General features: G+C 39.8%; 1 protein-coding gene across 6 annotated transcripts in view; it reads left to right on the forward strand.

Moving 5' to 3' along the window:
• Positions 1–25,776, forward strand: part of ADAM23 (ADAM metallopeptidase domain 23) — a 151,456-nt gene that overhangs the window by 113,970 nt on the left and 11,710 nt on the right. For 3 of the 6 annotated variants that reach the window (XM_087435698.1, XM_087435699.1, XM_087435700.1), the window contains exons 18-24: positions 210–290; positions 5,986–6,036; positions 6,682–6,745; positions 8,018–8,123; positions 10,795–10,914; positions 12,983–13,151; positions 15,136–15,247. In XM_087435698.1, the coding sequence (XP_087291824.1) occupies positions 210–290; positions 5,986–6,036; positions 6,682–6,745; positions 8,018–8,123; positions 10,795–10,914; positions 12,983–13,151; positions 15,136–15,247 (703 nt within the window). Of the gene's footprint in view, positions 1–209; positions 291–5,985; positions 6,037–6,681; positions 6,746–8,017; positions 8,124–9,198; positions 10,060–10,794; positions 10,915–12,982; positions 13,152–15,135; positions 22,957–25,776 lie in introns of those variants that run through there. The other 3 variants (XM_087435697.1, XM_087435701.1, XM_087435702.1) reach the window with 3 other exon arrangements.

Here is a 25,776-nt window from a genome sequence, read left to right on the forward strand (position 1 = left end):
GAAATCTGAACGTTTAATGCCTTGTTAACAGTTCATATTTACTGCAAAGAGTGTCTGGGCCTCGTGTCCATTCTGCAGCTATCTTGCTAATTCGTAAGAAGAGTTTGGTGGTGGTTATGAGAGAGCATCAGGATTGTTGGTGAATATGAGAATGCTAACTCTCTGTGATGTTAATTAAGACTAGCTCCATATTGAATTTTGATTGGCAGTTTCAGCCACGAGGGTATGAATGTCGGGATGCCGTGAACGGGTGTGATATCACCGAGTACTGTACTGGAGACTCTGGCCAGGTATGGCAATCTGAGTTTTAGGTAATGCATTTTACTTGCAAATACACATTTTAAGCATTCAATTTGGATTACATATGTGAATATGATTTTGTTCCTTTGTTTTTGTTTTATTTTACTTTGTTTTCTAGTAATTTCTAGCTCGCCACCATGCCTTTATTTTAGGAACATTTATTATGTTTTTTGGACCTAAGTCTCTTTTCTTCCAAATTTCCCCTTCATATTTAGTTTCCTTTTTATGGTTTACATCTTACTAATTGATTTTTCTTTCCTGGTCCCCACATCTAAAACAGTACATTCACACTAATGAAGCACTAATGTAGCGTTTTCAAACATTTTTAAGCCGTAGAACCTTTTCTTTTAACAATATTTTGGATGGAAGCCCAGTGTAGAAGGCAGGGAACAGGTAGACTGCTCTGTTGAAGCAGGATTGGGAGCAGAAGTCTGCTTTTCTCAGCTCTGTCACCATCTCGCTCCACTCCTGTGGCCCTGGCTTCATGGCCCTTGTGCTTTGGCATGATTCTTCACATTAAAATTATTGTAACATTTAATTTAATTATATTAAAATTATTATAACATTATAATTAATGTTGCCTTCTAGCATTCCTTCCTTATGTAATTTTTATGTTCTTAAAAACTTATATCATGTTATTTTAAGTCTTTATTTGTTGTTCAAATGAACGTTTGTTGGGCATCTACTGCTGTAAATGTTGGGATGGGGTGGGGAACAAGGCAGACAAGTCCTTGCTTTGATGGCACTTACGTTCTGCTGGGTGGAGAAAGGCAAATGAATGAACAGACCTCAGCTGGTGGTCAGTGCTGAGCATGAAATAAGGTGATGTGGAAAGAGGGATGGGGTGGGAGCTTTAGCAGGGGCGGTCAGGTGTGTTTTCCTGGAGGGGTTGGCATTTAAGTAGGAACACAAATAAGAAGGAGCTAGTCAGAAAACAGCGAGTACAGAAGTTGACTTCTTCAGGAAATGGGATGGAAGTGGGGCAGGTGGGAGAACAGTGGAAACCGTTCAGAGAGGAAGTCGGGAACCAGGGTGGGGAGGGACTCTGTAAGAATTTTGGATTTCTTTCTCTCTTATTTTCATTCTGACGTTACTTCAAAAGCATTTCGCATACTATTACAGTTTTTATAAACATGGTTTTCATGACTTCGTGAGTCTGTCACGTGGATTTATCAGTTCACTTCTATATCCAGTGGTGGATATTTAGATTGTTGGCAGTTTTCTGTTATTATAATTAATAAGGCAGTGAACATCTCTGTGCATTTTTAAGAGTGTTTCCTGTTCGGGGTTAGTTCCCAGGAGTGGAGAACCTATTTCAGGTATGGTGGTCTCCAAGGGGCTCTAGATATATAGAGTACAGTTGGAGGCCAAAATATCATTTTTATTATTGAAAATGGCAACTTGAAAGCCACAGCTTAGTGTGAGGGCTAAGTGGGCCTCGGTAGCGCCCCAGATTCTGGCTGTAGCAACAGGTTCTTGAGAGAGCTGGGTCTGGAGTGACCTTTCCCTGCAGAGGCCAGCCCTCGCCTGGACAGTAGATAGAGTATGATTTATGTGAGTCGACAAGAGAAGAATGGCAGAACTGAGCAAGAATGCCGAGTTACTCTTCCCAAGTTTATCAATCAAACAGTCAGTCAGCCGATCAGTCACTCTGCCTGCCTGGGGAAGAAGTGGGTACAGGGGCCGAGAGAGCTAGAGTTACACTGAGTGCCCTTCACTGGAAGGAAACATGAGGAGAGGGAAAGAAAGGTTCCTAGCTAAGTTTTTGGAAAGTTCTTGATATATATTATCTGAGGCTCCATTCAAATGGATCCTTTTAAGAACGTCGATGCAAATAATCAACAATCAATCTATAGGTAAGAAAGATAGAATGATATTTATTTAGCCAATGCTGAGGACCAGCCCGGAAGTGCTGTCTCCATCAAAGAAGCACTCTTGAGAAGCGTGGTGTACAGCATGGTTATACACTGTTTCAGGACAAAGAACGTACATCCAGCATGACAGGAATACAATTTTTTTCCCCAAAGTCACAAGGAGATGTTTTGCTGTAGTTTAGCACATACACAGCAGGTCAACTTGACCTTGGTTCTCTGGGAAGAAAAGCTTGTCTTCAGAGAAGTACTGGTGTCTGCATCAGAGAGAGGGAGACGTTCATCCTTGTCTTTAAAGAATGCGTTCTTTGCTTTGGGAAAATGTTTGAAGCAAATGTACAGTACATGTTCTCTGGGCCTTAAGTCAGGCTGCTCTGGGAAAAACAAGTTTTAGGCCAAATCAGGGTTAAACCAGAAAGGCTTCCCTATATACATCAATATTTGAAAACTTCTTCTTATTATTATTATTTTCATCAAGGATATGGTAGTGAAATACATTCAGGCTATTCTTTTGTGATTTTTATACATACCTGTTTCTCATATTTAAATATGTAAATGGTTTCTTTGCAGTTTTGCAGTCATCTAGAGGCAGAGTGTAGATTGTGGTTGCTGTGATTTATGACAAGTGTACTCACATCCCTGATATACTGTTTCACTGAGTTATATTTTTAGTTTTATAGAATAATACTATTTTTGTATCCATCATATGTGGTTTTGGTTCTGTATATTCAGCTCGTTGAGAAGTATAGTTTTCCCATTTCAACCTTTACCTGCTGAATTGCCATAGAATTTACTGGAAATAAAGCTTTTATAATGAGGGCTCTATGTTCAACCTAATATTCTATTGTCTAAATTAAAAAAAAAGTTCTTTTTATCTCGTGTCTAAGGTGAAAATTGTATTGGTAAAGTAATTTCTCAGTGGCATATTAGAATATCGTGTTCTTTTTGTAATAATTTCCTTGTATGACCAGAATGAACCTGAAATAGATCACTGGAGTATAGGGAATTAAAAACTCCTCAAGTCTTCTGCTCTGTAAGAGGCAGTGAATTTTGAATTTAATTGATACTAATAGCAATTAAGAAAGTGGGCTCTCTGAGAATCTCTGCGTCTCTAAGAATCCGTACCATTGGCAACATTATAACGTTATCTCTTTTATCTCATGGTATGTTTCTGCTTAATTTTCATATTAGCGTTTACTGATGCCTCTGAGCTACTTTTTAAATTCACAATTTATAACAGAAGAAACAATACTTGTGCAGCTGAGAGAAATCCTTGGCAAACAATACTGGATGATGTAATCAAGATATTTTTGAAAGATGTGGGAATGGTTTTCTGTTAGCACTATGAAATATGTCATCTAAGCGGGTAGGATAACACCATTTAAAGTAAGCACATTGGACTGCTTTTGCACGGTTGAAGCCTGCCTCGGTCAGGTGACCCTCTGTGCACCGCGTCTGTGGATGGGGCTGGAATGGCATTTAGAGACCGAACCCGGAGCTCTACTCACAGGCAGAATCAAGTGCACAGGTTTATGGTTCTTCTGCTTTAAGTGTCTCCAGAGAGTATAAGACATCTGATAACTTCCCTTGTTAAACATTTTAGTGATAAGCAACTGGCTTTTATTAGCCTAAACAAAAATAAATTGATTAGAAATCTTGCATGTAGCTATGACAGTTTATAATAAGGGCTTTTTTTTTCGTTAGTAAAGAATCCTACAAGTTTTTTCCTATTGAAACACCACAAAAGTCAAATATGACAAATTAATTTCAGACCCGGGACATGCCTGTTCTATAGCAACACTGCTTTTGCATTTTTGTTCCGTGTCGTTGTATTCGTCTTGGAGTAAGTGAATAGTTAATGTTAGTTGGTTAATGAGATAATGGTTGTGTTTCGAGTGGATTTGGGTGGGTGAAAGAGGCCACATGGATCTCTATTGTTGTGTAGTGGGCCCAGCATGCTGGGTCTTAGTGCTGATAATTCATCCTTTGAGTAGGCACCATCAGGTTGAGTGAAAAGCTGTGGTGGATGAGAGCTTATGAGAGTCAGTTATTGTTCAGAGAGATGTAGAACCAAGGTATCTCATCTCAGAGTGCTCCTTAGTAAGGTGCTGCTGCTTAGCAATTCTAAATTAGTTCTGTTATCTCTCTGTAGTGAACTAGATAAACAGCTTGATGTGTGCAGAATAGAATAACTTAATTGTACCTCTATGGATCGCTTGTTCATTTTCTCAGTCAGCCAGTAGGAATTAAGCACCTACTCAATAACTGAGCCCGGTTTTGTTCTAGGTGCTGGGGAGCAGCAGGGAACAAAACATGAAATCCTTGCCTGCGTGGAGCTCGCATTAGGGTGGGAACAATGGGCAAATGAGTAAAACCTGTGAACCCTCAGCTGGTGATAAGTGCCATGGAGATGAAAGAAACAGGGAAGGGGAGCAGAGTGTGCCAGCGTGGGAGGGATTGTGGTTTTCCAGAGTATGGTGAGAAAAGGCTTCTCTGAGGTGCTGATGTGTGAGCAAAGCCCTAAAGAAGCGGAGAGAGCAGGCCATGTGCGACCTGGGGGAGACCAGGGCCAGAGGCCGTGGGGTGGCACGTGCCTGGCACGTTTCCGTAGAGCCAGGTCAGTCGTGGCGGAGTAGGACTGCGGACAGGGAGACGATGGGCTGGTGGACGGCATAGGAGCAGAGCATGTTGAACTTTGAAGGCCAGTGAGTAAGGTGGGAAGCCACGGAGCAGACGAGTGACAAGATCTGGTCTGCGTCTTTAAAGGGACACTGGGGCACTGTGTGGACTAGAAGGAGACCAGGCTGGAGGCAGGGGAATCAGGCGGGGGCTGTCACATGATCCAGGTGAGTGCAGGTGGAGGGTTGGACCAGGCGTTGGCAGTGGAGGGGGAGAAGGTGTTCAGATCGTGGTCATATTTTGAAGATAGAGCTAACAGGCTGTGTTGACAGACTGGAAGGAGAGTGTGAGAGAAAGAGAGAAACAGGGCGACTCCATAGTCTGGGGCCTGAACAGGGTGAACTGTGATTTACTGGGAAGGTGAAGACTGAGGGACCTCGGTGCATATCGCTGTGTTTCTTACTCACTTGCCACACCTGTGTGTTTTGTTTCCTTTTCATGTTTGCTTTGAACCCTGTAGCAGAGCCTTGACTTGAAGTTTTTTTTAACTCTCTTAAATGTGGTCAATGAAATGCACAGAGAGAAGAAATTTTAACTTAATTTATTCAGGGTAATTTTGGGGGAAAATGAAGTGTACTGTACAAAGACCTGGAGAAAGAAATGACCGTCATACCACGATTGTTCTAGTGACGAGTCTGTGGTGTGAGTGGTCGGAAGTGTGGTGGAGATGCGGCACCTACCCTGAGCTGAGAGGCAGGCGTTTCTTCTTCTTCAGTAAGGTGGCCTATGGGTGAGCGTCATGGTGTCGACACAGATGTGACGTTTGCACAGAGCCAAGCGAGATCTTGTCGGTTAGCTCAGTGTGCCCACTCCTCCACAACACGCTGATTCACCCCCTCACTGTCCATTTTGTCCCTTCTACTTTTGACTCTGTCAGCACGTGAGTGTAAGTTACCACTCTAGTCCACCTCAGGGAAAACAGAGAAACACAAAAAGCATCCATTGCCAGGGCCTGACTTATTTATTTTTACCAATAATGGGAGAATTAATTTGGATAACCTCCTTAAGGAGTTACTCATGTCTTTCTAAACTTTCCTAATTATGGATTCACCATGCTTGCATTTTTATATGTTGTGCACATAATCTGAAAGTGCCTAAAGTGCTGCACACTAACTAAAAAGACTCTATTTTTCAGTGCCCACCAAATCTTCATAAGCAAGATGGATATGCATGCAACCAGAATCAGGTACGCTGGGCTGTACGTTTTCAATGTAATTTTAAAAGGATTAGTTTGCGAGTTTTTTCTTCTCTTTGATAAGTGTAATTTTGAAGGGAAATTGAACTCAAACAACAGTAAATTATTGCAGTCATCTTCTAATTTGGAGTTGCTTCATGTCACACTAAATACTAAATATATCTGGTGACAAATTGTCCAGATTGAGGGCAAGGAAAAAATGTAATGGCTGAAGGATTAGGAATCTGATTTATTGAGTTGTGACCATTTTTCAATAATTTCAGCCTGTCATGGGAAAATATGACGATTTGTTATAACATGGGGTGTATTTTTTTCTGAAGCCATGTTATATCTAACCATTCACACACAAAAGAAGCTAAAAATCATTTTGGTATCACCCAAAGAAATGTACCAGTTTTTGTTTTCAAAAATTTTAAATTTTAGATAGTTTGGCTTTAAAGAGCTGCTGTATAAGGTCTGTTCTGAGTTCTAGATTTTAGCTGTTATTCTTAAGATATTTGTGATTCTTATTTTCACTGTGCAAGAGTGTGGAGTGAAAAAAAAATTATGTAAAACAACGAAGAAGAGACCTTGAGTAAAAACTGGGGGGACATGGAAGTGGGTCCGTGTGCCTCATCCCGTGTGTCCCGTCCCCAGGGCCGCTGCTACAACGGCGAGTGCAAGACCCGGGACAACCAGTGCCAATACATCTGGGGAGCAAGTAGGTGCATCTTCCTGCTGGGCGGGCACATGCAGGTTTCTCTTAATCTTACTCTTCTTGGTCAGTCTTGTGAAAGAGATGTACAGCTCGGAGTGATGCTTAAAGAAAAAACTAGCAGAGGGTGAGAATAAAGAGACCTGTGGATCTTTGTCAGAAAACCACAGAAAACAACGGTGCAGGTTGGGGACTGGTCATCAGAACCGAACAGTGTCATTGAGGGACTGTGGCTGTAAGAGAAGGGTGTGACGTCCACGTGCAAAGATTGGGTTGGGTGCAGTGGTCATGGCCATTGTCCAGCCACTTGCCTGACTGACTTTGTGCGTTGGACTTACCATTTCTCCCTCAAGTCAGCTTTCTGCTCTTTTACCCCAAGGAGAGTACCAGACTTATTTTTAAATTCTGTCATTTATTATCTCATTTTGAAGAGAAGAAAGGCAAGGACTTCCTGAGGTGCAGACAGATGGAGGTTCTGGTACATGGTTGTGATTCTCCATTATTCCCTACACGTTAATACACATCTTCTCTTCCTGACATCCGCAGTGCCTCTCCAGTGAACTCCAGTTCATGAGGGCCAGACCAGAAGGAAAGAAGTGGGTCTGCCTTGCTGGCTGAGGCTGGGTCACTGCCAAAGGAAAAGGAAGCCCACAAAAGGAGAATAGAGCTCCTGCACGAGTGATTTCAGTGTTTGTCAAAAATTTAACTGAAAGATTGACTTTCATTGCTTCCATTTTGATAGAGGAAAGATGATAGAGGCATATTTGTCTTTTAAAAGGTGTAAATATCGAAACCCCAGTGCTGACATAGAATCTCAGTGGGCCGAGACTTTATAATATCTCCCAGTATTAATATAAAACAGGACTAAGAATGTGTGTTAGTTTTCCGTGTGTCTCTTCTCTAATTCCTGCTGATGGTCATTCCTACCTCCCACCCTCAAAACCACCAACAAGAACTGGGAATACATTTATTCCTCAAGTTAAAAACAGTGGTGTGTTGGAACTTCTTGTATTAACTTGCAAGAGCCAATTGTTAAATTTTCAGGGATTTTAGAAGCCAATTGGCATCACATTGATAGCCTGAAATTAGCCACGTATTACACCATGGAGATCTACATCATGGTGTTTACACCATGGAAATTGGTAAATGCTACAGATCAGCAATTTTTTCTCTTTTTCTGGAGAACCAGTTGTTAAACATTGATTCGCACACTATTCACTGGTTACAGATAACAAAGAGAACTAAAATAGATTTTCTTCTCTTGCTTATCTCCTAAAGAGGCATCGAGTTCTGACAAGTTCTGCTATGAAAAGCTGAATACTGAAGGCACGGAGAAGGGGAACTGCGGGAAGGATGGAGATCGATGGGTCCAGTGCAGCAAACAGTGAGTGGTCAGCTTCGGGGTCACGAGGAGAGGACTTGGAAGCCCTGATGCAACCGGAAATGAGCACAAAATAAATGTTACTCATTTTTTATAAATGTTCGACTATTTAAAATTTAAAATATTCATTCAAAAAATACATTAGTTTATCTAGAGACAAATCGCCATGGACTAAACTGTTTCTGTGGCACCGACTCACACTGTTTCTGTAAAATTCAGAAGATTTCTCACATGCTATATTTTACTTGATGCTTGTTTTAAATACTCTGCCAAGGTATTATAAATTAATATTAGGTTTTAATTTTCTACTTTTGCTAGAAGTTGTGGCCTATGAATGTACTAGGATACACAGAGATTTTCAAGCAAAATATATAGACTGTATGTATTTTGGGGACCGTTCAAAGTGAAATAATATATATTTTTTATCATTTCACGAGTGCAACAACATTTGATTTAGTTAAACATCTGATGTCTATATCAAAGATTTTTTTTTCCTTCTAAAAAGCATCTAGTTGGTGCGTATTGGAGACATCTTTACTCAGGAAATGAGATTTTTCAAAGCACCTTGATGATTATTTTTCCTTGATTGGTTGAGGAAAGTTAAAATTGTGACTTAATAGTTTATAAAGGTTAACTCAGTGGCTCGGATCTATGGGACCATTAAGTTACAGGACAAAGCTCCTCCATTTTCCTTCCATAGCAATGAGGATTCTTCTCTCAATTTTGAAGCAGAGCAAGGACTTAAGGGAAGTTTTATCTCTCTAGTTAGTCTTTACGAAAGTTCACAATTCCATGTAGTCTTTGACGGTGGATGAGGCCTCAGGAGGCAACAAATCTTTGACCATAATTTCTTTAAAATTAAACCAAAACAATAGAACAGAGCTCCCCATCTGATGTCTCAGGAGTGAGGTACAGATGTTCTGAGATGTTCCGTCCTTGGGGTGCCAAGGAGTAGGCGGACGTGAGGCCTGAAGTCATCAGAATCCACAGGTGGGCGCCTCTGGGTTTGATTAGCTTCCTTCATTAACTCAGTGTCCTAGACAAACCTGGTCATTTCTTGGTGTCTTTGTGACTGCAGAAAGTTTGGGAGGCTGTGGATCAGGGCGTTGTAAAGATAGCTGTTGAATATCTGGTAGCAGAATCTCCAACCACCAATGAGTTAAAGAAAATCAAGGTATGGTTTTTGAAACTTTTGAAACTTGTAAAATATAATATACAAACAGAAAAACGAATAATACACAAACATACATTTTGCCGAATAATTAGGAGGTGAACAACCATGTGACCCCTCCCTGGATGAAGAAGCAGAGCGTTGCAGTGTCCCAGGAAGCGTGTCCTTCCCGCACGGTGCTCCCCACTCTCTCCCGGAGCTCATGCCATCCCGACTTCTATGGCGGCCATTTCCTGCTTTTCTTTAGACTTTTACTGCCTAACGTTTCATCCCTAAACAATATATTTTGCCTAAAGTTTGGGTAATTTTCTATAAAAGGAATCCTACTTCATGTATTATTTTATATTTTGCTTCTTGAGTTCAGCGTTTATGGTGTGTGCAGTTGTCTGTTCATTTATAGTGTACATTTGGTTCATTTTAATTCATATTCATAGACCACAGTTTATTTCTCTATCCTATGTCAATGGACATTTAGATTGCTGCCATATTGGGCTATTAGGGACCATGCTGCTGTGAACGTTCATGTACCTATAACTCAGTGCACATTTGTACACTTTCTTCTAAGCCCTGTACCTGGGAGAAGAATTGCTAAGTCATAGGGGATGTATATTTTCAGTGCCACCAGATGATGTCACAATGTTTCCTAAAATGAGTGCACTAGTAAACCCTACCTTTGATGATATGTGTATGAGAATTTTGTTGTTCCACGTTCTCATCAACACTTGGTATTATCAGGCATTTTACTTCTGTGTATTCTGGCGGCCGTGAATTGCTATATTATTATGTTTTAATTTGCATTTCCTTGATTACAAATAGAATTTTGTACATTTTCATGCATTTGTTGGACACGGATTTCCTTTTTTGTGATGTGTCGCTTCAATTCTTTGCCTATTTCTTTAGGAATTCATTGTTTACTTAACGAATAGACTGGAGGTACGTGCCCTCATAGTGGGTGTGACATTTAACGGCGTCCTAGAGGGCCCAGATCGTTTCTGCCCCTCTGCTCTGTAGTGCTTAGCGTTTTGAGTATCCTTATGCTATGAACTTGCGATTGCAAAAACCCCACATTCAAAGGCAGGAAGTTGAGGAAGGAGCAAAAGGTCTTCCTGTTGGGCTCTAACCTTCTTTCCAGAAAGGCGATCCTCCCCAGCAACCCCCTCGCTGGCTTTTCCTCACATCTCAACACCCAGGGGCCTCTTTTAGCTCTAGGAGGGTGGAAAGGAGGGATGGCTAGGAAAGGGAGAGTAGGGCACGGGGGTGCCATGACCGGCTCAGACACCAGTCAGGATCCATCTCTCAGGGCCGGGCACATTGTGCCCCAAACAAAATTGTGATTCTGCTGGCGAGGAAAAAGGGGTCGGAGCCAACCAACAATATCTGAACAAATGTGTTTGTTTAGAAAGAAAGAGAATGTTTTCAGTTTTTGACTGTATATGGACTGAATAGTTTTGATTTTTTGAGTTTGATTCCTCCTGTTTTGTTCTTTTTTTTTGGCTTGTTCAGTGACGTGTTCTGTGGATTTTTGCTCTGTACCAATCTTACTCGAGCTCCACGTATCGGCCAACTTCAGGGTGAGATCATCCCAACGTCCTTCTACCACCAAGGCCGGGTGATTGACTGCAGGTAACGGAGTCAATGTTGGAAAACCTAATGAATTATGAGAATTACAAATTTAGACAAATCAAGGGAAATGTTTCTATTTCTCACAGACAAATATTGACTTAGATTTTATTTTTCCTTTCATGTTAAGAGTCATGTAAAAAACAAAATTGTATATTGATTTGCAAATTACATTTGCTCAAAAATTGTGCCAGTTATTAGTTGTGAGGCATTCCTTGTAATTATAATCTTAAGAGTAGAATGATGTTATCCATTTTGACCCATGATTAAAGTTTTGAGCATTGGAATATGTCGCTATTTGACCACTGTGTCTGTTTTACTTTTTATGACCAAAAATAAAACGTTTAAGCTATACATTATGTAGCATGTGTCTAGTTTAGAAGATGATTTAATAAACTCAATCACATATAGAAAATACTGATCAAAATATTATTTATTGTTGTAGGCAAACATTTGATATCCAATTATCTGTGAGTACAAGGCACAGAAGGTGTGAGGCTTATTTTTTAAGCCCTGGAGTCATAGTATATTCCAAATAAGTATTGTTCCCCTAAAGTACAGTCCTGTGCCCTCCACCTAATGACATTTCAGTCAACAGGGACCACATATAAGAGGGTGGTCCTGTAAGATTAGCACCATGTAGCCGAGGTGTGTAGTAGGCTGTACCATCTAGGTTTGTGTGAGTGCACTCTGTGATGTTCATGCAATGATGGAATCACCTAACGAAGCGTTTCTCAGAGTGTGTCCCATCGTTAAGCGACACGTGACTGTAGTCATGATTCTAAGATGCTATTCTCACATTCAAATGGTACTGTCATTGCTCAAAACGCTTTTGGGATTCCCCCTACAGAGTCACCTTCAAGGTATGCAAATCTTTGTCTTAGTATTCGTAGTATACCCAGAATAGCAAACCTTTATCTTATGTGAGTGAATGTAGGATTTGGAAATATCCAAAAGTAATTTTGAACAAAATTTAGTAAATTAATTGGATAACCAAATTGGGTAACACTGTCTTGGTGAAACGGTTGCTGACTTTCTGTCTTTTAAATGGCTCTGAAGGTGATTCTAACAGGGTCTTAGGTAATAGGATCCTTCCTGGAGTAACTTGGTCGTCTTCAAGTCTAGTTACTTTAATGCACACAAGCTTCCTTTGAACGTGTAAGTTTTCACATGTTTTTAGATACAACATCCTTGTTAAATTATATTGTTATATTCTAAACTAGTATATTTGTAAAATATTTAGCAAGATACTCTATTAGTATTTATAGCATGGACTATTATTCAAATTCGTGTGGTCTCTAACTTTGAAATTTTAGAAGTAAATATCAATAGAGAGGAACCAGATTATTATTATTTTTGTGTGTGTTTGAGGAAGATCTGCCCTGAACTAACATCTGCCAATCCTCCTCTTTTTTTGCTGAGGAAGACTGGCCCTGGGCTAACATCCATGCCCATCTTCCTCAAGTTTATATGGGACGCCCCCACAGCATGGCTTGCCAAGCAGTGCGTCGGTGCGCGCCTGGGATCCAAATTGGCGAACCCCGGGCCGCCGCAGCAGAGCATGCGCACCTAACCGCCTGAGCCACCGGGCCGGCCCCACCAGATTATTTTTTTTAATCATGAATAATCCAATCCTCTACAGTAATAATAACAATAAAATTATTATTTTTTTTGCTGTTTTTGCTCAACATCGCCTTTTTGTCCCATGACCCATCTGGAAGCCTTGGAGAGCTAATGATACGATTGCTTCCCTTGTTCTTATACAAACACCTCTCCCCTAGTCTTTACATTGGTCTTGAAAACAAATGAAGATTTAGAACACAATTTGTGCAAATGACATTTTTTTCTGATGATGGGCAGTGTAATAATGATAATAAATGGTAGTTTCTTTTATCATGCTCTTTTATTAGGGGGAGGTAGGGGAGGGGGAAGAGAAAAGTGGAGAAACACTAGGAGGAATCCATGTCCACTAACAGCCTCCTGTGTTTCTTGAAGAGCAAGCCTCGTTCATGTTGACATTATATTTCTAAGTGTGGTGCTAATGACTGTGTGGATATCTTTCTCCTTTTAGCGGTGCTCATGTGGTTTTAGATGATGATACAGATGTGGGCTATGTAGAAGATGGAACGCCGTGTGGCCCATCTATGATGTGTTTAGATCGGAAGTGCCTACAGATTCAGGCCCTAAATATGAGCAGCTGCCCGCTCGATTCCAAGGGTAAAGTCTGTTCAGGCCACGGGGTAAGTAGGCATCAGTGTTCCAGTTCAAACCTTCGTTGTCTGACATCCTCAAAGTTCACAGTGGTTAGGCTTCCAGCTCACCATTCTCCTGTGGCTGTTGCCAATGTCTAGGCACTGGCTGATTATTTTCTTACTGCCTTTATCTGCTAAAAATAATATCCGTATGTGTTAATATAGTTTTATTTTCGTTGTTTCTTTTATCACTGGCTATTTGTACTCACCACATTCTCTAGATATAACTTGGCATCTAAGTAGTTGGAAGAAAATTGATATTGTTTCTAAAGGAGCTGTAGACCTCAGTGACTACTTTGTACCATTCAAAATCACTTAACATCCACTCAGTAATTCCCTTTCAGCTACTCAGCATGCATGCTGAGTATCTATGTGTGCAAGATCATACTAGACTAGAGGTTGGATCGCAGATAGAATTCACATGTTTAGAGTTGTCCACATGTTCTCATGCTTGGACCATTGCCGGCCAAAGAGAAAATGCTCTTTCTACTCACACCTGCGTGTCTCTTTAATTCTCTGAACATAGTGTTTGGGCAAACACTTCCTGGCAAACCTAGGCAAACCTGGCAAACCTTAATATTTAAAAACAAATTTTAATAATTATTTAAATTGGGCTTAGTAAAAGAAAGATGTTTCAAAATTTATACAGACTTTAAAAATGGAAAAAAAGAGACAGAAAGAAACTGAGAGTGATAATATAAAAGGACGATGCTGGAATGAAGGTAAAAATAATCCAAAATGTAGATATCTAGGCAGTGATATGGAATAGAACAGGGTAGGAATGCCTAAGAAGCCCACCCCCAACGACTATTGATAGTTTCGGGTTTGGTCGGAACCATGGGCTCACAGGGGAGGTGCATAGCCTGGTGATCAAGAGCACGGATTTGGGGCTAGAGGGAATCCTGGGTTTGAGTCCTGACTCTGCTTCTTGCTGTCCGTGTGACTTCAGGCCAGTCGCTTAACCTCTGTCAGCCATCAGGGTGCCAGCATCAGGCTTAAACGAGATGCTGTACAGGAAGCACTTAGCATAGGTACCAGCACAGAGTGAGTGCTCAATGCTAAGTGGAAGCACCGGGTGGACCTCTCAGTTATTTCACTTATTGCTCTGAAAGCATGATGAAACTTAACACATAAAAGAATCCTTAATTCTCTACTGCTCCTCTCTACTACTCATTTTTTCATCTTGTTAAAAAAAGGTCAAATTCAGCCTTGTTAATCATAATCATGGTATTACAATATTTAGATTAAAAAGCATCTCATATCAGTAAGCTTAAATTTGGTTTTATCATCTCTGATGATCTGTCTCGGAATGTCTTTCTCAGGCAGATAAGGCTGTAAACACCTGTCTCTAGTTTGCAGATGGGTATTTATTTCATCTAAATTACAAGTCCATTCCAGCACGCTGCTCAATTCCCGGAGGAAGTGAGGAGACAAAGGTCACTGGGGAGGGTCCTCGGCCTGGCTGGCCCAGAGAAGAGTGATAACGCAGGCAGGCAGGGAGGTGGGCGGGGGCTCGTTCGGCTGGGCAGTGCCCCCAGTGAGCCTGCTGGTGGACGTGGTAGCCAGTGCAGTGCGCGTCCCGGTCTTGCTCTCTGGCCATGCCTCTGGAGCCCCGGACGATTAATTTCTTGCGTTAGGCATATATGTTTCTAAAGTATGTTCCTAAAAACAACTACTTCTGAAAAAACTACGTTGTCTGATAGTGCTTAAATCATGTCGACACGATTAATATTTAATTTAATATTTTCTTCCTTTTAATCTTTATTTTTCTATAATTAACTGAAGAAAACACCATCCAACAACTCGATCTATCCATTATTTCCCCTGTTTTGTACTCAAAACTGTGAGAGAGTTTTAAAAATTCCAAATGGTCTTTAAAGCCTCTGCCATACCTCGGGTGTCCTTTCCGTTTATCACCATTGTTCTACAAAGCACCGTGAAAATATCCTGTCCTGTTCTCTGCTCCTCACAGGTGTGCAGTAATGAAGCCACCTGCATCTGTGACTTCACCTGGGCGGGGACAGACTGCAGCATCCGGGATCCAGTCAGGAACCTTCACCCTCCCAAGGATGAAGGACCCAAGGGTTTGTGTGATTTCGCTGTCAATCCGTTGCATACTGAATTCATTGGCGTTCTTCCAGTGGTGCCAATACAACAACTTAATCGGTTTGAAAGGAGACACACAAGAATATCTCTTTGTGCCACTAAAATGTCAAATTCATGGTACCGCAGAATTAAGGACTCTAAAATATCATATTGAAAAAGATTTTTGAATTTCCCCTTAGTGTAGAATTGAGATTAGGAAGAAGTAAGTATACCGATTTCCTTTCTTTCCTTTAAACCTCATTCTTTTTCCATAATCACAAATGTTAATCATTTCATAGTTTGTCTAAGCTCTGCCAGTTTTCTAAGAGATAAAATCCACGTGGCTGACATGACACTCTGGTCGTTCCTCAACACTGGGATCCCCCCAGAGGGAAGTTGTAGTCTTTGTGCTCTGACAAATCACACCTCTGATTAGGAATTCTTCAAAGAGCTGTAATTCTTCAAAGAAAATGTGAAGGATCTGGACCTTTGTTTTAATCAGCCATTGAAAGGAGAGAAATCAGAATTTTAGAGTTAAAAGGAGCCTCAGTGGCCATCTGGAACCCCCCAAGGTGCAGGTGAGCACGTGCAGACCCTGAGGTCAGATGACATGCTGTAGTGACCTGGGTGACCAGGACCCAGGGGCCTGATCTCAGGCCCCTTCTCTTCTGTTATGTCGTGTTATGATGTAGTCTATGTCATCATGAATATTATTATTAATATTCACTTTCTCATTATTCTCCCCATTCCCAACCCCTCATACGATTTTCAAAGATCTAGAAGAGTCATCAGTTGCAGTAGGCTTACGACAGCATCTCTAGCATCGTACCTGAGAAACCAAGGGATTGCTAGAGTGAACACTGTACCCCAATGGCAGTGTACATCAGGTTCTTCTTTTTCATGGTGCTGTTAACAGTGTTTTATAAATAACTATCATGCTGTTTTCCTGCAGATAGGAAAAATATATGTGGAAATAGTGTATTTTGATTTGCTTAGTTTTGGGTGAAATCTTGTTTAAACTCTCTGAACTTTGGTATTGTCCATGTGGGAAAATATGACTTCAAAAGCGTATGAAGCTCTGTAGCCCTCAGTTCCTGAAAAGATTAGGCTGATATGAGTGGTGTGCATGTGTGATGTTCTGTAATAGTGGGTGTGTTAGAACACTTTTCATGCATTTGCTTAATATGCCCATGGTATTACAATTCTGTAAGAATCATAATCACACCCTCAGTCTGTTTCTATTCTCCTTCTATGTCTAAAAGGGAACAAATTCCACTTTAAATTAGTCTTTTGTTACTTTAAAACTAAAACAAAACATTCTTGGATCCACCTTCGGAAGTTAGATTTAGAGAAGATTTAGGCTCTGAGGAGAGCAGCAGAGGTTTACTCTTTCCAAATCTTCTCTCCTAGCTTGTGTGTGATTCTCTTAAAGATCTAGTCGCTGCTTTTCCTAAGTGACGTATGAAGGCTCCTGAACAGATGAGCAGAGCTAAGCTGGCCTAGACTCTTATCTGACCTTGTTAGGTAGGGACGGGGTTGTTCACTGCTGGCCCTGTCTAGTCCCCACTCCTCCCCTACCCACGCCTGGAAAACTTACATGGAGGCATGAGGTAAACAGCTGCTTTCTAAAGATGAGAATGCTCACAGCTACCTTCTGTTTGTTTTGCTCTCTTCCCATTTAATTATGTGCTATTCTACATTATCTTTTAAAGATATCCTTTTTGATCATTCAAGTAACACGTTTACTGTAGAAAAATTTTAAAATACAAGAAAGATTAAAAAGAAAATTAAAAATCATCCTTAATCCCACGACTCAGATTTATAATCAGTATAAGCATTCTGGTAAATTTCTCTCCTGTTGCATGTTTTCTGTTTTGGTTCTTAATGGAGACAATGAATTCATTAGAGTAAAGGTTCCCATTGGTTCTAAAATTGTTAAAATCTTCGTGAATCTCTAATAATCTTGATTAAATTGAAAAAAGCCATTAATTGATATAAATGAAGAGCAGTTATTATAAATTATTAGATTTTCAGAAAAGTCAAGCAATTGGTACAACTGAATAATAGCTCTATATTTATTTATTTAGATTTTTTCAGCCTCTGTAGAAAAAACTGTTATTACACTAGTAAAATGGAAAACAACAGAAATCAAAACTTTAACCCTTTGTTGTAAGTTTTATGATTTTATTTTTGATGTTCTGGTTAAAAGAAGATAATGAGAGAGACTATGTACTTTACTCCTTTTTTTATCCAGATAGCAAATTTTTATTGACTATCTGCTATTTAAAAGAGAGCACATCCTCAGCACATAGTAGGCACTCCATCAATATCTCATCCCTTCCCTTTGGGAGTGTGTAAAGGAAATGGAATGCCGAGTGTTAGTGCTGATTTCAGTTCATCAGTAGCCATTTGTCGTATTGCCTTGCTGAAGAGTCACAGGTAATGAACTCAAGATGGTAAAACAATCAGTACTTTCTTGACTGTAGGTTCAGCAGCTGTGTGAGGTGCCAGGGTTTCTCTCTAACTGCATGCTCCACGTTCTTTCCCAGGGTGGAATTCGTTTGGTTGGCACCTACCTTACTGAGCACAGTGTTTGGGCCCTCCCCAAATACTTGCCATATATATTGTGCAACACGCACAATGATCTGGCCCATCATATCCATAGATGAAGGTTTTCTGTATAGATATAGTGAGAGGGTAGGAAAAATACCTCGTTTTATTTCATTTCAATGTACTTCTTTGTTATGGAAAAAAAAATTCAAGAAGCTAAATGAAAATATTGCCTTTTTTATCATGAACATTGGCATAAAAGATAAATTGTACCCACCTGCAGCCTCTTGGATCAAGACCAAATTAGTAAAAAGAAAGGTGATTTCTGTGACTGTTTCCATCGATTTGAGGATGTCAGAAATGAACCAATATGTTTTGAGTATTTTTTTTTATTTCAAGTATTAAGTTCCTGGAAGAATAAAAAACCTCTCCATCTCTCCAGTAGGGACTAAAAACACTCATGAAAGTATTGCCGTTGAAGTCACTCTGCACTGACTAAGGTTGTCCCCTGTTGACTCACTATTTAAAGCTAGATTATTTGCTCCAACCTCTCAAATCAAAATTATTAAAAGAGAAGAACTAGGATCTCAAAGCAAAAACCATATGAGTGAGGATTTTTTTAAAAAGATTTTCTATGATGTATTACTTCATTTTTTCTACATTGCCACTTATTTCACATATGAAGACTCTTCTGGTTCTCTTCTCTCAACTTGTTTCCTCTGAACTCACTGGAAGAAATTATTTTGGTTTGTTCTACAAGGGGAGAATATGTTTGAACTCTGTTTAAAAGACCTAGAATTCCCACCTGCTGTAGGGAGAGCCAGGTCAAGTGCCTGGAATGTTTGTTGATTTGTAGACATCTTTGCCTGGTGCTTGTTGTGGAATACAGTGGAACTTTTCTCATTGGATGGTTTGCATCACCATTTTAGGAGGAAAAAGAAGAAATGGGAACCTATCAAATGTTTTCATTGATATGGAAGATCAGAAACTGTTCCTAGGAAGCTGTGGTCAGACCCTTATGACCATAGTCATCAAATGAGAGATAGAAGGGCCTTAGTGGCAGTTCAGTCCAGACCCGCTGTTGTACAAATGAGAAAACTAACTTAATTATCAGGGTTAACAGCTAGTTAGGGGCAGAGCCAAGAATAAAACGTAGATCACTTGGTCTTGAGCCTAAAGCTTTCCCTGGTATTGCGCATTGCCTCATTTGAGGCTGAGTATTCAGTTATTCTGCTGGTTCTTCTAGCACAATAATAAGCAGAAAGGGTGAAATAATAACCAAGTAATGATGAAGCTTATTAGCTGACCCGTTACTTCTCAAAGGAAGTGTTATATTATTCACATTTAGTATTTTGAGAACCATAATTTCTAAGTCTTAATACCTTGAGGAGTATTAGTTTACCTTTGCGTATATCTTTTTGATGACTTCCTTTGTGAGTGCACAATTCTGTGATTTTGTAGTTAGGATGATTAAATATGAGATGTTATGACTATCATATATGATTATGCTTGTGTATAATTATGTATCACCAAGGTATTTTTCTCACTAACAATGGCCTCATCAATAACTTAAGAATTTACCAAGTTTAAAACATTTTTCACGCACTGTGAGTTTATTTTGTTTGAGTTCAGAAAACTTCCATTGACAGTGTAAACTGACTGAAATAATATTTCTATATGAAATAATTTATTTTTCATCCTTTTAGACATTTGTCCCAATGTGTCCAAAAATGAACTTAAAATGTTGGGTTTTTTTCATGGAAAAGAGTAAGGAGATATGATTGTATGTCTAACATATTGAAATATGAAGCTAGATAAAATATCTGTTTGTAATGCCAATATTATACTCTAAAGTATAAAGAGTATATTTAGTATTTATTTCTCATCTTAAATTTTAGCAAAATGATAAACCCCGACTGCAAGAACTTTGGTCCGTAGAGCACAAATGATGCTTTTGAAGAATGAAGTGATGCAGGCTTGTAGCTCCTTCTAGCTCCTTGGAATCCCATGGACGAAATAAGGCGCCTTTCTGTTTTAGAAACTCTAAAAGTAAGAAAAGAAAAGGAAAAAAACACCACTAATATTCAAAAACACAGTTTCAGAATGTCTGAAAGCATGACTTGTTTGTGGAAGAATTCTACATATAAAATAGAAATTCTTAAGAAAAGGAGAAGATTCACAGTTTGCATCTTAATATTCTATACTTCTCAAAAATTCTACTTTTAGCACAGAAATGACCCTAGATAGCAGAGACCAAGACTAAAAATAATAATGATAAACCAACGAACAACAGAAATAAAGAGGAAAACATACTGTCAGGTAATAACCAGTTTCCACAATCAAGTATTAATGGAAAGTAAGTGTGTCAAAGAGTTAGGGAGCAAAGTTAAGTTTCTCATATGAGGATTGTATTATTTGCTAGAATCTTGAAGAGTTCTATCATCAGGTTCGGTAGGATGAAAAGAAAAATAAGATACATTGTCACACCCCTAGCGTAGTTCCTGGAACAAAAAAGGCATTTAGTAGATAACAAATGAATGAGTGAACAATTACAGTTACATGATAACAAATTAGTACAGAAGTGAAACCAGAGTGTAGGCCCCCAAAGGTCCAGGGAATTATTTCAATGAGAAGATAAATTCTTTGTAGCTGCGAAGAGCAGCTGGAACCTCAGTTTTCAAATACGTCCCCTGTAAAAATCCACCCTCCTGTGAGCCACTCCGTTAATCCATGTCAGTTTGAAAACAGATGGAGTCACTACCTCCTGGAAGAGATAACCCTGTTAGGTATCACGCTAAAGAATCAGCTGGATTTTACATCTATTTTCAGTAAACCAGAATTGACAGTAGTAGAGGGAGGGAGAACGAGAAGAGGAGAGGACACTTTTGAAAAACTCTAGTCCCACTTAGTTTTATCTTGCTTTGGTGTTGAAAGCACTTATCAATTAAGAATTTGGAGATAATTATTCTTGCTCAGTGAGTATTTCAGACTCTATCTGTTTGTCTTGACTACACATTTGAAGCATCTGTGGAAATGTCTTGTTCCTCTGGTTGTGTTTCTAACACCTGCATGGTGGATTGCCTAATTCTCTTGATTCCTCAGTGAGAAATTACACCCGCAGCAAATACAAAAGACTTTTTAAATTGTTATTTTTATTTATCATTCCATACAGTTACTATAATTTTTTTAAATTAGCAAGTACTCATTTAGCATCACATTTACAGGAGTGTGTGTGTGTTTCCTATAATTTAGCATATATGGCTTTTATGAAAATTGAAGAGGTACTAGGACTCTTGTGTATTTGGGCTTTGAGATCCAATGCCTAAAATTTAAGCAAAAAATATGTGTGTATAACAAAATGTATCCTAGTTAATTTAGTGTTCTGAAAGCAATGATTTTCTAAGGTGTTAAAGAAATGAGGCCTTACATCTGGAATATCTTTCATCCCAGTATTTGCCTCCATGATTTGGACTCTGAACCACAGTTTTGGTTATTTTGAATTATAACATCTTTTCATATTTGGAAAACATTACCACCACTGCATACGTTGGTCTTGCCTCCTTTCCTTCAGTGCTCTCAGTAGACTTCCTCTGTTTTCTGTTGTGTCCCCATCTTTTTTTGTTTTTAAAAACAACTCAGGTTGTGCTTAGTTAGTGATAAAACTAGAACCTCTCACTTGTGTTATTTGCCCTGTGATGAAATGAAGTAATTGTGCTCACCAGGGTTAGAGATCAAGATTCTTTCTGGGAGAATATTTACTAAAAAGGTCAACAAGCCCAATAGTAAGCCTTAAAAAATTGTGACTCCGAGTTGTGGTCTCTGTTTTGTTTCAGTGTCTCCCAGCACACAGTCTGTGTGAATGCAGCCTTGTTGAAGCTGATCTCTGTTTCTGTTGGTAAAGTGTTTGAAGCCAGTACTGGATTCACATAGAAACATGAGATGAAGTGCATGTATGTCCACGGGCTTGTGTGCAGACGCAGACACACAGACGTGCTCAGCCCTATATAATCTGCCTTCCACTTCAACACTAAACTTCATCTTGCCTGTGCAGGGAAGCCCCTGGGGACCTGTGCTCATGCCGCCCACTTTGCAGCACATGACCGGGTATGCCCGGGTTGAGTGTCTCCCTTGGTAGTCTGCCTTTGGGTGGTCTGAAGCAATTTGTACAGTTTCCCAGAGACCCTAACTTTCTCTCCATGCGTAGTTTATACACTGGAGATGATAAACAAAAAATTAAGTGTCCAAATACCGTGATAGAAACCCAAACATTTCAGAGTTATTTGAAATATACGTTTCCAGGTAAAATAACTTTCCAGGTAAAAATGCATTTAATTTTAAAGATACTCTTTTAAATTTGTAAAGATTTTAACAAAATTGAATGATAAGTTTGAATTTTAAAAAGATATAGCTTCTTAGGCATATTTTACAGTTTAAGAAGTTTATAAAAAGTACATTAATGATTTAGGGCCTGGCCCCGTGGCCAAATGGTTCAAGTTCCTTGCGCTCCGCTTCTGCGGCTTGGGTTCACAGGTTTGGATCCTGGGCATGGACCTACTCCACTCACCAGCCATGCTGAGGCAGTGTGACCCATATACAAAAAATAGAGGAAGATTGGCACAGCTGTTAGCTCAGGGCTAATCTTCCTCAAGCAAAAAAAAAAAAAAGAAGGATGGGCAGCAGATGTTAGCTCAGGTCGAGTCTTCCTCTGCAAAAAAAAAAAAAGTATACTAATGATTTGTAACTTCTGTAATAAAAATCCAGATTTACTGTTATGCAATTTCAATTATATTTTAATTTTACCTCACTCCTTGTAGGACCTATAACTCAAATTGGATTATTTAAGGGTTTAAAAGTATTTGTAAGAGATTATGTTTTTAAGTCGGGTTTGTGGAGTTTGAAGATAAATTCAGAATTATCCTCAAATACTTGCGATGTGTATGTAGATCTTAATTTCAAATCTTAAAGCAAAGATCTCAATATTTAACTGACTTTCAAAGCATTTCCTGAATAGGTGATTTTGTATGTTAGTGAAATCAGTGTGTAATTAATGTCCTTTGTTAAAAAATCTCCGTTTTCCCTCCGCACAGTGAACATGGCCACAAGCAGGCTAATAGGTGCTGTGGCGGGCACCATTCTGGCCCTGGGGGTGATTTTTGGAGGCACAGGGTGGGGAATAGAGTAAGCATCGTTGTGAGTTTCAGAGTGTTTCTGTTTGGTTCCTGGGGTGTGAGCTGACCCCTGGCCCCTGACCCCCTGTGTCTTGTCTCTGCCGTGTTTCCTGTGGTCGTGCAACTTGTGGTGTGATTTGGATGTGTTTGTGTCATGTGGCCTTCTCGTGCAGTGAGGAACCTTCTCCTGTCTGGAACAATGTGGGGCATAAAATAACGTTGGGGTGCTTATGATGTCTTCAGAATGAAAGCAGCAGTCCAAAACCTTCCATTGCTCCTCTGCTTGTAAAAGCAATTTTAAGATACAGATCATTTTTTTTTTACTATTTATTGGCAAAAATTCTTTTATTATGTTTTATTAGGATTCTTATAGTGAATTTAATCTTCACCAGTCAAATAGATCCACATATATAATTAGAAATTATCAACAGTGGTAGCTCCTTTTAAAGATAATCTGAGTGATAGTCATTAATATTTTCTCCATTTATTGAGTGACATAGGAGGCTTCAGCTTAGTTTTTTTTTTTAAAAGAAGATATTTTGGATAATGCCTTTATTTTTTTCTTATAAAATAGGTTAATAATTCAAATTTGAAGTTTACATAAATATTTGGGAGCAAGGAGGATTAAGAATGAAAAGATATTTAATCCAAACCTGCAAAACCTTCGGTGAACAGTTGCAAATTATCTGGTGGGTTTGTCTTAAAAATAGCCAGTGTACGAATAAATGTATTTTATGCCACTTGCCCCTACAGAAGTACAGCTCTCCTGTGCCTGTATTTAGTTTGCTCTGTCCTTGATCCACATCCTCAGAATAGCTGTCAGTTCTCCGTGGGATAGTGCTTTTATGAGATTGTTAATCTGTACGCTCAAAGATTATCATGATTTTTTTCTCTCTGTCTAGTTACAGAGAGAGCATTTACAAATGACAGAAGCACAGCTTCACAGGCTGTCTTTTCTATTCACTGTGGTGGTGGTAACATTTCACAGTGACCCAGGAATGAGTTACTAATATCTTCAGGCATCACCAGATACCCTCTACTCAACCAGCCCAAACACAGGCATGTTGCTAATCTCACACGTTCCTCCTTAGTCCCATTGGTTGCAGCACACAGATGCTCTTCTTGTGTTCTGGGTCAGGGAGACCCAGGCACCAAAATAGCATTAAGCGGGGAGCAGATCCGTAGGTCACACTCGTGTTGAAGATTGCCTGAGCCTCATCTCCCCGAATTGAAGGGCTTAGACTGGACTTGGGTGTTCTAACTCACATCCCATCACTGTGGACCATGAAGCTAGTTAGCCCAGGGGACGCTAGAAATACAGGAAGAAATGTTTCTTTCTTCTTACTTGTTAGAAGAAAAAGCATATAACAGAGGTCAAATATTTAGAGAAAACAAGAACTTTGCCCTGTAAAATTTCACCTGGGGCTGTTGGCTGGATGATATACAGAAGTAACATTCCTTTTCCAGGGGAAATTCTATATATACATTTATGTGAAGTTCCTCCTTGAAGAAAGGTAGTTTTCTAAAAATCATCCCAATTCCATTTTTTATGTTATTGATTGGCCGTAACTGTGCTGTGCCACAGTGTCCTAACTGAAGGGACGAGTTTCAACGAGTCCCCTGTGAGTCTCAGCGTAGGCAGAGCCGCGGCCGCTGTTGTAAAGTGTAGTCCTTGTCACCAGCATTCCTTTCGTCCCTCCCTCCCAACGTTGGCGGTTTGTGGCTGTTGCTGGTTGTGACAGGTAAGTCCGTGTGAGTGTTCATATACTCTTCCTAAAAATAGATTTGTTATTATCATTCTTGGTTTATGTACTGTTTTTGTCTATTAATTTACTGAGTTTTTACTTTGAATTCTAAATTTTGCCATAATTGCTAAAAAAGTAAATATAGTTTTTTAAAAATAAAATCCACATAAAGTACAATATAGATTGTTGTAACACTTCCTTGTGTAACTGATAGTGTGATGTTCTTTTCGTCACTAAAGATCCATGGACAGAGGTCGTTTTTCTTGTTTTGTTTGTTTGGCTTTTATTTCTCCTTCTTAGTTTATAATTGTAAATTTGGAACCATTTCTCATGGCTTATATATTGACTCTGATCCCAGCCTCTGTCTTCTGAGCTAGTAGAGTGCAAACCATGTCTAAAGCATAGAGTATGTACATGGTGATATAAATATATTTTAAGTGTTTGTTTCAAAATTTTATTCCCTATTAAAATGTGGGAGGAAGTCCATGCAGATGGAATCCCATTACATCAGAGCAGGTTAGCGAACTTTCTGTGAAGGGCCAGGTGGGAAGTGGCGTGGCTCTGCAGGTCCTGGGAATCTGTCACAGCCTTGTGGGAAGCAGCTTTGAGCGGCATGTACCTGAATGAGCGGAGCCATGTTCCAGGAACATTTCTCTGCAAAACAGACAGTGGGGCCAGACTTGGCCTGTGGGCTCTGGTTTGCTAACCCTGGATTCACAGCATGACCTTGGAGACAGACAGATCTGTGTTCAAATCTGCCTCTGTCCTTATGAAGCTCTAAAGCCTCTATTCCGTCACTTAAACAGGGAGAGTCATGTTCCTACATCATGTGGTTTTTGTGGGGATCAGATGAGATAATATTTGGTGGGTGCTTAGCACCGCACCTGGCACGTGGGAAGTGCTCCATCTACAGTCGCCAACCTGCTGCTATTATGTATTATTATTGGTGTCTCTAAAGCCGCTGAGATTTATGTTCTGTAGAACCTCAGGGGTTAGTCCCAAGCTCAGGAACCTGAAGAGACCACATCCCCATCCCGCGGCAGCTGCCCTCCACTCTGCACTCAC

The sequence above is a fragment of the Ceratotherium simum genome, chromosome 9 (assembly GCF_057802395.1).
Source record: "Ceratotherium simum simum isolate JZ-2026a chromosome 9, ASM5780239v1, whole genome shotgun sequence".
In the NCBI taxonomy this organism is placed as follows: domain Eukaryota; kingdom Metazoa; phylum Chordata; class Mammalia; order Perissodactyla; family Rhinocerotidae; genus Ceratotherium; species Ceratotherium simum.